Source organism: Lycorma delicatula, chromosome 2 (assembly GCF_047948215.1).
Source record: "Lycorma delicatula isolate Av1 chromosome 2, ASM4794821v1, whole genome shotgun sequence".
NCBI lineage: Eukaryota > Metazoa > Arthropoda > Insecta > Hemiptera > Fulgoridae > Lycorma > Lycorma delicatula.
The window spans coordinates 232,087,357-232,100,009 of NC_134456.1; the positions used below are offsets into that span (position 1 = coordinate 232,087,357).

General features: G+C 29.2%; 1 protein-coding gene across 3 annotated transcripts in view; it reads right to left on the reverse strand.

Moving 5' to 3' along the window:
• LOC142319739 (uncharacterized) overlaps positions 1-12,653 on the reverse strand; it is a 267,119-nt gene that overhangs the window by 14,165 nt on the left and 240,301 nt on the right. For 2 of the 3 annotated variants that reach the window (XM_075357356.1, XM_075357358.1), the window contains one exon: positions 4,928-5,038. The exons of the other annotated variant lie outside the window; for it this stretch is intronic. In XM_075357356.1, the coding sequence (XP_075213471.1) occupies positions 4,928-5,038 (111 nt within the window). The remainder of the gene's footprint in view (positions 1-4,927; positions 5,039-12,653) is intronic. 3 annotated transcript variants of the gene reach the window in all.

Genomic DNA, 12,653 nt, shown 5'->3' on the forward strand with positions numbered 1-12,653 from the left:
ATTATTTACATAATGTAAACATTTACATTGTAAATAATAATAGTACTGTCTAGACACAAAGAATAACCATTATTTATTTAATATATATTTTTGAAAGAAATTGCATAGTAAGACAGGAAACACAACAAGTTGTGTGTTTCATCATTCACACAATGACATTATAAAGGATGGCTACATAATATAAATAAGCACACTGACATACAAGGCAGGAAGGCTTTCATGCAAGTTACTTTACTTTTATGTAATGTTTTTCAATAGAAAGAGAAATTAAATAATTGGTTCTTACAGTAACAACCTTTTTTGCGGTTTTTCTTTAGTTCCTTCAAAAACAACATTTTCAGCAGTTTTTCTTTAATTTATCAATCTTTATGACTAAAATTGGTTTCTCAAAGAGTAATAATGTTCATTATACTACTAGTTCCTGTGGTTAACAGAGTGAAGGTGTCATTTAATGGATTTAATACCACATGTATATTTTTGGGAATCAAATTCATGCCACATTTTTTCCAAATAAGCCAAGAGTGGTATTTTAGTTGTTTTTTAAAATAACTGTCTTTTTGGGAGGAATGACTTCTGTTGTCAAATATGATATTTAGCATAATACATGGGATATCAATAAAATCAGAAGAGAACAGTAAATTGCATTAAACAGACAAACGACTGCTGGCAAAAAACTATTAGCTATAAATAATTTCCTACATATAAAGATACTCAACTTTCAAGTACATCTGAGTAACTTGATTAAAAACTAAGTTAGCAATTCAAAATATTAAGAGTAAATAACAGTAAAATAATAATAAATAAACAATGCATGGTACAAATTTTGAACATATTATATATATATTTTTTAATATAATTTATATGAACTGCCTTCTTTTTTAATTTTATTTTGTGCTGCTGCTTTACCCAAAGTTTTCCTTGATCCTCACTATCAAATGCTGGGAGTTTCTTTATTTATCCATGAAATATCACACTAACTCATTCCTAATATGACGATTTATTTATTAATCTGATCCGATTACATTAATTATTAACTTGTTAATGTCCATTACTTCCATATAAATCAAAATTGTAATTATACTTTTAATATTCTTGTACTATAAAAAAAAATCAATTTCATATGTTCATAAATTATTTATGAATATAGCTTACTAGGAGAAATCAATAACTCATGCTATATGTAAATAAAACAATGTTTTCCATAAATTCTAGAATCTAACTAAAGATATAAATCAGTTAAAGAATTTAAATAATTCTATTATCGTAATCTGAGATAGGTTCCTTCCACCAAGTCTGTCACACCATTCTCCTTTATTCCCAGCTAAAATTTTAGGATCCTTTATGATTCTATGATGCAATAAAATTCTTGCCTCAAATCTGAATAAAAATTTAATCAAAATATAAATTAGAATTAACCATTAGATTTTTTAAGTGACAAACAAAAATTTAATTTTAAAATTAAATCTGGAAGTGAACTCCCATTTACTGTATGGATAACACTGGTTAAGGGTAGGGGATTTCAAACTACAAAACAAATCTTCAGAGGTGGGGCTGATTGGCTGCTCAACCCATCCAGTACACTAACCTAGCTCCCCACAAGATTTAAAAGTTAAACTTCAGAAAATGGAAAAAGTTAGGTTTTTATGTTGTAATTTCTCTAAAAAAACATATGACACTTTCATTTCTATTTTTATTATTATTATAATACGAAACTTAGTTACATTTTAATCAAGCTTTCAATTACCTCATTTATTAGCTACTTAAATTTACCATTTCTAGTTATTAGAAATGGTATTGCACAACATATTTAAAATAAATAAAAACAATCATCAAAGAAGAAAATTAACAGTTTCTATCCATTTTTTTATCTCCACAATTCTGCTGCAGAAAACGATTATTTTTAGTAATAAAAAATGTATAGCTTCACTAAAAATTAAGTGTAACTACAATTTAATGACAAAAGCACTATTCAAATAAAGCTTAACAAGGTTTACACCAATTTATCACTTGCACAGTTAAAATTCATGACCACAAATATACAGATCAGCAGGAAATTAAGTAAATATGAATAAAAGTGATTTAGAATTTACATACGCAGTCATAATAACTGAAATTATTTAATTAAAATACATTACCAATAATACATTCTTACCTATTATTAATGAATCTGTCAAACATTTTTTTACCGATTTACAATGGTAATCCAGTAGGAAATAAATGATTTAAAAGTAAAAATTTTACAAATTATCCCTAATTACTAATATAATTACTTAGCCTTTAACACAAAACAACAACTAACACAGTACACAAAGTTAACTAAAAAAATTGACTTTTTAAGATACTAGACTAAAAGCAATAAAATATTTAATATCAGAATGTATAAAAAAATAGTACCTTTTTAATAGTTTTTATTCTACAAAAACTTTTATCAATCTAATTATCATCTTGTTTTGGTATCTACTACTTTCTATTACAATAAAGTACACTTTAATTAAAGAAAGTGAAATACATTAATTTTATTTTTTGTGTAAATATCTTATGAAGGATATTTTTCATTAAAACTGTGAATAAAAAAAAAGAAAAACACTTTCACAACGTATAACAGTAAATTGTATTTATTAGAGAATGTTAGCACACATTCTTTCATTGGATTTATTACGACTATCCTGATCAAATGCAAGCAGAGCCCCCCTTCCGAAGATTGATCATCCACTTCTTCCTTCACTTTCCTTTATTTTTATTTATTGTCTTGGAAAAAGCACAAAGGAGTAGGGTCAGCACAATCCCATTTATGACATCATGGTGATATCTTCTTGTAGTCAGCAGAGCAGCTGCTTCTTTGGTAAGCTAGTGCGCTTAGTTGCCTTATTTACCTGTGAAATGGTACAAGAACTCGTGTTTTCTAATCGGGAAGAAAATTCAAACTAATGGGTGAAATGCCAACAAGGTGATGCCAGACCTTATAGTCCAATTCCTAATCTACGTATAATTACAACTAGATATTCTGGTATGGCAATTAAAATTAATGAGACTGAAAATGTACGGTTATTTCTAAACTTACAGATCCAAGATCAAGACTTACACGTTATTCTATTTTACCTTAATGGTTACATTCAATAAAAGATACAAACAAGATTCAGATACAAGAATTAAAAACTATACTTTAAAAATCTCTTTATACCCCATTTCTTAAATAATAAAAACAAAAATATTTTATATTTAATCTTACTGATAAGACAAAGAATTTTTCTTCAGCAATAATTATCTTAAGCACAATTATGTTCAGCTTAGAAAAAATTCTTCTGTAAGAAGTTTTCATCCAAGATTTGAGACTAGTAAGAGAGGCCTTTAGGCTTTAGTCAATTATTTGGTTTTTGATGCAACTCCTAAGATAAGAAATAAGAGTTCCTGAATAATGTCATAAGTAAAACCACTCAACTGATGAGTCTGAGTAACAATGCAGCTACAGTGGTAACTTAAGAAGATCCCAGTACAGTGGCAAGATCCTCTGTGACTCATGTGGGAGCATCTCTGCCTTTCATCCGGAGGTCCCGGGTTTGAATCCCAGTCAAGCATGACATTTTCACATGCTACAAAATTGCCATTTCATTACATCCCCTGAAGCAAAAAAAAGGCTTAAAAAATTACAAAGGTAAGGCAACAGCTGATAAGATCCCCATAGTACCTACCCAAAAAGAGATGAGGAATCGATTTACTTTCTTATTTAATGAAGAATTATTATTTCATTTTTCAGAAAACCAGAAAAAAGAAATAGCTGCAATACAAACGTTTTGCGAGAAGCAGCATAAAAATAAATGTTTTTTGTGTTGCCAAGATTGTTACTGAGAACAGTCTTGTACACATACAAGGCACTAATAAAACTATTGTCCATGCATTTCTTATATGTATTTGTTAATTATAATCACTCAAGTATCATACAAGTGATACTATTATAGATTTGAAATCATCTTTCAGGTGAAGTCATGCTCTCGTTCCCCTTCTACGGCATAAAGTTTCTCTTCATTCCCCTTACACCACGGTAATAATACAATAGTGAATTTTCCTTTTCTTTTTACAGGCCAACATTTTGCCAACTCATCTTACACATTTATTAGCAAAATATTTATTGCATTACTCTGGTGCTCATAACTTACTATCGCACATCTGAAACATTTTATTTTATGTAAAATATTTACCTAATTTTCCTGCATGTTCAAAAATTGACTTTAACTGAAAAATTTGTAAAACTTTAAACAAAGTCTTATATAAATTATAATCTGAAGGTCAATATCACCGGAAATAAAATTTAAGTCTTCGCCATCTAACAAATCTTGTCATATTTTCGTCAAGTCATCTTCTTTAAAGTTCACTAAAATGCATTGTAAGTGGATTTTCATTATGAAAATCTACTTTACTTTCTGTGTGTCTAAGGCATTTTCTCCATTCACCTTATCTATTGTTAAGCGGATTATGGCATCTTCCAATAATGCTTAGGTCTATTTGAAATGTACTGTTTTTCGCTGCCATCTCACCTTTCAAAAAATAAACAGTAATTCAGGAATTTTACAAAGGATTATGTGATATTTTCTTCTCTTCTAACTATGAAACAATTTCCGCCTTTTAATGTTGGTCACTAGTAAATTAGTTAAATTTCTAATGCGTAGTTAATAGTGGATGTAGTGATGTTCTGACTGTACATGCTCCGCACTGCTGCATAATATAATTTGGTTGGGGCAAGATGAGCAAGTCACAAAACTTTCACCTGCAAGATGATTTAAATCTATTATAAACTGAGCCTGATTAATTTACTTCACACTCTACACCGAAAACCAACAAAACCACTACCACTTTGTTAAATCAATTTTCATGCAATTCAATATCTTAATTTCAGAAATGGTCAATCACAGGGAAAACATTGTCTATTTACCTGTTGTGCGTGCTAGGACTCAGCTCTATCCTTTGTGGTCCACCAGGAGATACTTGATGGTAGACACCTGTCCCAGATCCGACCCTCTGGGTAGTTACCCCAACCACAGGGCTACCAACATATATGAACAATATGCAATCCAACTACAAACTACTAAAACATTTAAAAACTGATCATGCAAACAACCTCTTCATATATATAATTGGAAAGTAATTTAAAAAAAAACCAGCAAAGAAATTAAGTTTATTAGTCTGAAACAAACTTATATTACTTGAATTTTAGACCATAAAAAATGACTTAATTCTCAAGCATCCAAGTTGCATGAACTAACACTGAAATAACTTAAAGAATCTCCAGAATCAACACTTTTATTTTGAAATAATTACTGCCACGGGAAAATTATTATTGTGTAAGATGGCAGTGTTCATGATATTGTAATATGGTCACTGTTGAATCCCTTTACCTCACTAATAGCAACTATGTGTTAGTATAATTGTATGTAACATTGTCATAATGTAAACTACCATATACTGAACGATTAAAAAATACTGAATTTCTATAAAAATAACTTGTAACAATGTTAAAAACAATAATGAAAAACTGAGAAAATATAAAATCATAAATGTTTCTGTTGTAAATTAATCCAAATACAGATGTTATTTAATATAAAGTAACTTTATTTAGGATCTGCATTATTTGTGAATATCTAGTAATTATGTCCTTCATTCTTAATCGCTTCACATACATGATTTGGCATGAATTCAACCAGTATACTGCACATTTTTTTTTATTTCTTGCATCATATACATACCAATGTTATTGCTTTAATGAGATCAATTTCTGTGGTATAATTCAATTTGAGAGTTTTTTTTTTGACTATTGCCCAAAGATTTTCAATTGGGCTGCCATGGGTGAACTTCAAAGTTCTTCAAAAACGTTTTTGGCACACTTTTTCCAGTTTTGGCAGTATGACATGACATCAAATTTTATTGCAACACTCCATTCTCTTGTGGGAATGTTTTGAAGTTGTGTTACAACCTTTTCTTCAGAACCATCTACTGAAAGTAATGAACAAGGACCTTCAAATGTGAAACAACCCCAAACAATTTTTTCTGGGGATGTTTCACTGATTGTTGAATATGACCTGGTGATGTGCTTTCATCTGATTCTTTACATCTCTGATGTATTTTCTTATGTATGGAAAGAACCCTTTGCCTTTTGATCATAAAAATTTGACTCGTCTGAAAACATAACATCATCTTTCATCTTCTTCAGTCCAGTTAGCATGTGCTTTGGCCCATAAGAGTTTTTTTAGCACATTGCTGTTATTAAAGGCTGCTTTTTAGCTGGTCAACTAGTTTTCTGTCCAGCTGTAAAAAGTCATTGCCTAACAGTTGCACTGTTATGTAAATCCACTCGCTGCTAATTCTGATTTACGTCCACAGTAGATAATTTTGGATCATGTTTACTTTTCCTCAGTAATAGCCGATCCTGTGTTGGAATATTTTTTTTATGCCATATTTGCTTTTCCTTTGGGGTGAAAAAGAGCCAGTTTCTTTAGATTGTTTTAAAATGGCATTCACTACTGTCCCTAGTCCAACTCTCCAGATTCAGAAGTTATCTTATGTCATAACTGGTATGCTCAGAAAAATTAACAATTTTCGAACGCTTTCTTGCAGTTACATCCATTATTTTCAAGACACATAAAACAAAAAAATATGAAAGTATGATTTTGTAATAAAAAATTAAATAAACTTTAAAAAATAAACAAAAAAATTCCCTATGTTTGGATTAATTTGTAAGCTACTATAAGTTTATGCAAATAATGTACACAATGAAAATTGTGTACATTATTTAAAATGAAACCAAAATGAAAAACTGTTATTTCAAAACAATAAATGGATATCTGTTGAGGAAAGAGAATTAGAAGCTAGAATATCAGGAGGAAGTGACCACAGTGAATATCAGGAAGTGATATTTGGTGACCACCATTTTGGTTTATCACCAAAATGGTGTGAAAATCAACTTTGTTAAATTATTACCATGAACCAACCTATATTAATCAAGAAGTACTTCGTGTATAACAACCATACTCTTTTAATTGGCAATAAATGAATTTTGTTTGTAATATTATTTGAGACATACTTTGAAAGGAAAAATATACAAGGACGTAACACAAGATATGATACTATCCTGACCCCACAGCAAAAACATCCGCCTTGTGACGATCCCAGTTGCCACAAACCCCTCCGTTCCTAACCTTGACTGGCTTTACTGGAGGTTGTGTTTTAGACCCTCTAAAACCTGATAACACATCAGTCAACAGTTTGACCTCTGTCAGGATGCCATTGATGCAAATACCTCAGCAAACATTTCCATTTGTGTATTAACTTACTATCGCATTCGTATGGCCACTTCCAACAACAACCCTCAACTATCAAATTAACAGATTCGCGGAAGCACGATCCCTGCGCCTTCCTCTAACATTGAAAATTTCACACTTTCCAAATCTGAACTTCAGTTAGACTGTGCATTCAAATTTTTTGATTGAGTATTATGATACCAACTGTTATCAGTCTAATGTAATTTGTATTTTCAATAATGAGTTTGTAAATTTTAGTTTATTTAAATTATTTTCAAATTTAAGTTTGCAAAAGTGTAGCTGTACTTTATTAAACAAATTTACTACAGAAAACATTTCAGCAACCCTGTATTAATAATTTCAGAATTCAAAAATATTATCTTAAAAGTCCAGAAATTCTGAAGATTCACTTTAAACCAGAAACTTTAAAATCAAAATTGAATTTGTAAAACAAAAAGAATTCAATCAGTCATTTATGATGTAAACAATTAGGAAATATTACTTTTTATCAATAAGAAATAACACTTAGTCAAACTAGAACTAAAAAATTCTTTCAGTTAATGTGGTGATAGAAGAAAAATCTACAATTCACACTGGCAAAAAACTGATGGTCATTATTTTGAAAAAAAATTTATTTTTTAGCAAAAAATTATGAAACTTTTTTTAAATTCAAAATTGAATTCATTAGGTTTTCACTTTCAAATTGTTGCTATTGATTCCATTCTAAAAGTGGGATACCAAATTTAATTAAAAATTTTAACGTAATTTTTAACATATCGATCCAATCCCACATAAGATTTAAAGTACTCTGTTGTTGCACTGCCACTTTTTTCACTTTTTTTTACGCTTTTATACTCTTTTATTCACTTTTTTTTTGTCAAAAAACAACGTATTAAACAAAATATATGTCTATAAGCAAGCAAAGTGAATATAAGTTGACTTAATGTACTGATGAATTTTACATTATCAACATAACCTAACCAAACAAACTACACTTGCTAACCTCATCTAACGTCAAATATCCATATTATACGCTATTTAACATTAATGAGATGATGTTCATGAGCATAGGTTATGTTTGGTTAGGTTATGTTGATATACATAAAACTCATCAGTACGCTGAGTCAACATAATCTGTAAGTCTTTTGTATTTTTTATTTTTCATTAAAAAATGCGGTACTTTTTAACCTTAAGTAAACATTATTCATTTTCTCATGAAATCTGATGAAGTTGTGTGAAAAAAGTGGCAGTGCAATAAACTGTTTTAAAATTTCTCTAAATTTTCAGCACTCATTTGATTCTATCACTTAACTTTCTGAGACAATTGTTTAAATGAATACAACTATTAATATTCCTCTGGATATAGTGTTTTGTTCTAACAATAATTATTCACATAAAATTTGGTATCTGTATTCAGTAACACTATAACAATAACCTGGTTATAAAACAAAAATTACCAATACTTATAAAAATTACCTAAAACTAACAACAAATTGCATCATTTCTTGATGAGATTTTGCAAAAAGGATCAAAATCTATTTCTACAAAAATATTTTTTTGTAGAAAGTTTATGGTGATGTAATAATGTTTGATATTAAGAATTTTTTTTCAATGAAGAGAGAAAAAATTACCAATTTTATGTTGTCTATTACTAACTGACAACTAAGAACACTGTAAATACAGAACCCTTGCAGAAATTAAGTATAAACTTCCACAATGATTACAAACTTAGTCAAACAAAACATTAATAACAAAAATACAGTTATGAACTTGAAGAGAACCAAAACTAAAAAATAATATAAATATTTAATTAATTAATAATTATAATTAATAATCACAGAGCTAATGGGATAAACAAAGAAAGTATAATTTCTCCATTTACAGGAGCAGAGTATTTTTGTAGTAAAGTTGAACTCCTACAACTCTTGAGGTTTTAAAAGTAGGCCCAAAACAATCTTAATTCAGATAAATATCCCATTTATAGTCAGGGGAAGATTCTAATCTATAAACCTAAAAAATCTCTCTCAAATTTCCTTACTTGGTTAAATGGTCCAAATTGAGGAAGGATCAACTTTTTCATTACTGGGAATGGACTATTATACTGAATCTGTTAGAAGAGCTCATTTCAATTAAATTTCCAATGCATTTTACAATTAGTCACAAGAAACTGCATAGCTATATCAACCTTGAATGTCCAGGTTTGAAAGTTATACTTTCAAATCTTTGTACGGAATCTCTCAAGAGGTTTGTGTTCTTGATTAGGTCAGACACACATGCTAGATACAGAACTGGAGAGACTAAAGCTTTTCAAAAATACATAAGCCCTAAGAGTGAAGTGCCCTATCTACATCCTTTCCATAATAAATTTAACTTAAAGATTTAAAATATACTTCAAATAAATTTTACCATGAAAATTAAAAATTTATTTTTAATAAATTTTATCTTAAAAATATTTTCACAGAAACGAGTAAAGCGAGCGATCAAAAAGACATTCTAAAGGGAAAACAAACTAAAATTTACAATTTTTATTAACTTAAACATAATCGCATGTGGATAAAAAAAAAAATCAGAAAAAAAAAAAAATTTAATTTAAAGATTTAAAATTATATTTTTTTTCAACCATACAAATCCTCAATTTTCTTGTTAACAGTTTTCTTTAGAAATATAAACACATTTTTTTTTAAAACTGAATAAAAAACAAATAAATAGACAATAAAGCTTAATTACGATAATTAACAAGCTTTATAAATTTGTGAAAAAGTTTTAATATTTATTCACTGAAATCTTCTATAAAGTTAGGAAGTTAGAAAAACTGGCCACAGTCTGTAGTGTGCAGGGTTAAAAATATTGAGAACCACAGTCAGTTCAGATATGTATTAACCTATTTTAAACAAGTAAACATGTCAGAAAAGCAATGCACTTAGTTGTCTTTCCTAATAATCTAAAAACAATACGTACATGCAAAATGTCAACAAAAAACATAGTCCATGCAGCAAATTCTCAAAAATTTTTATTTTCAGTGCGTCTTAAACAAGCAGGTTGTTCATTCAATCCAGAATGCAAAAGTTCTAAGGTAAAATGTAACAAATGTATTTTTACATTTTAACATAATTTAACTTTTCACATGCGCATGCATGAACACAACTAATGCCTGTGGGAAGTTATTTTGTAAGAATTTTTTTTTTAATTCTGATGAGAAATAAAAATAGAAAGTTTACAGAACTTCTATAGCAATTTATAATGAATTTTTAAAAACAGAATTATGGACATATGTAATTAAATATTTTCTCCCAGTTTTACCACACAGCTAAAAATTAAAAAAAGCAAAGGGCACACATCAGATTATTTCTTTTTTTACATGATGAAACCTTAACTTTTTTATATTTTTACATAATTTTCACTCAGGTAAATGTCCACCAAAACTGGAAACTGCATATTACGCATAAAAATTCAATTATTTTTCTTTAAGCAAAAGTGCTATGTTGAAAATTTTCTTGGTAGACAAAATTTAAAATTAATGTTCAGAAGAATAAGAAAGATAAATTTGTGTCAGAATCTTGTAAAGAGATAACAACTATATCAGAAAGTAAAATATTAGAACAAGACTTACATTTCAGTAATAGAAAGGTGAGCAAAAGACAACACTGCATTACACTGTTATGTAAACAGATAACTGAGGAGATAGGATATAGTAAATATATTGAAGTTACAAGATAAACACAACATGTAACAGAAAATTTTTCTTTATTGTTAAAGTGTTTAGTATTTAAACTAATCATGAATCTGCTTCATTGAATAAAAAGAGCAAGAAATTTCAGATTGATATGCGTACTCATTGTAAGGTTTAACTTATTTCAATAACCTTATTCTCATCTTATTCCTTTCTAAAGATTTAAGAAGGTTAAATAAAATAACCCTGCAGATCAACCAGGTTCAGGTTTACCGTAAAAGTACTTTTAAATATGACAAAAACTGTGTGTGACAACCATATAAAAACCATACATAAATTATATTTTTATACAACTTAACAGATAAAAAACAAAACTGGTAAAATAAGTATGAAACAAATAAAAAAACCACAATATCCTTCCTGGTTATATCAACCAATTAAAGATATAAAGTCAACTTATACTTCTACATAAAAAAAAAAACTAGGCAATTAAAAAAAATCTTAATAGCTACAGATTATTTATATAGATTTTTTAAAGCTCTTTCTCAGAAACATTTCCATCTCTACTTTGATTTAAGAACACCTTTGTATAGAAAGAGAGCTTTTTTTCACCATACTCCTCTGGGCCGGACATACAATTAAGTAATGTTCAGCCCCGGAAAGTGTCCTTTTACTCGAGCCTCCCCACCCATCAGCAGCGAATCCGGCATGGCAGGTCCTCCCTGGTCGGATCTTTTGATCTTTATTTTGCCTGCCTCTAATCTCTGAGAGAAGGTAACCAGGCCTGACTATATCATCCACCCCTCCCTCCAGAAAACAGGCTGGGTCTTAACAATTGCCTGTCTCTAACTGCCACATGAGGTGACCGGGCCCAACTATGTCATTCCCAGGCCCTGCAAGACAGCCAAATCTCTGTCTTAATTTTAGCCCTGACCTATGCTAGCTTATTAAAAAGAGCTTATTGCCAAAATTCTTAACTCTTTTCAAATTTAAAGATTCAGTGCGTGCCTTACTTTTCATTATACTTTATTAATGTAATTAATAATGGTTGGACAGATATACATACTTTTTTTTAACATAAAATATCAAATTGAAGGACAGAGATTTTGACAGAAAAATTAATTATGAATAATTTTTAATGGTCATAGATTCTGTATCCTATAAAGCTTTTGAACATCATGGTATGACCTCATTCTTTCTTTTAAAGCACTCTCCACATTAAACTTCACCTAAAAATAAAATCCTTTATGGTCAATTACATTAAAATTTATATTTAACAGAATTTTGAGTCATACAATCTATCACATTTATTAATTACAATTACGAAGTAGGTTAGATTCCATTGCTACTCTACGATTAAATCTTTCAATTAATCTAAAAATTAGTTGAAAACAACCAACTTAATTTCTGAAAGTCATCTACTGCTTTAAATTTTGATTAGAAAATGTTACTAAATTTGCAAATTATATGACTTAACCATTTAACTTACCATAATGAAAATCATTAGCTTGATATGGAGAGGGGTAAAATATTTTTTTGGGTTCTACTAAGGGCTCATGAATAAAATTTTTCCCATGTGGCGTTAAGTTGTCTCGTTTCTTCCACTCTTTGGTAACAATGTTTATCCCTAGCTCAGCTGTTCCATTCACAAAGAAACACATGCACTTAGTATAGCCTAACCAAATAACTATAAC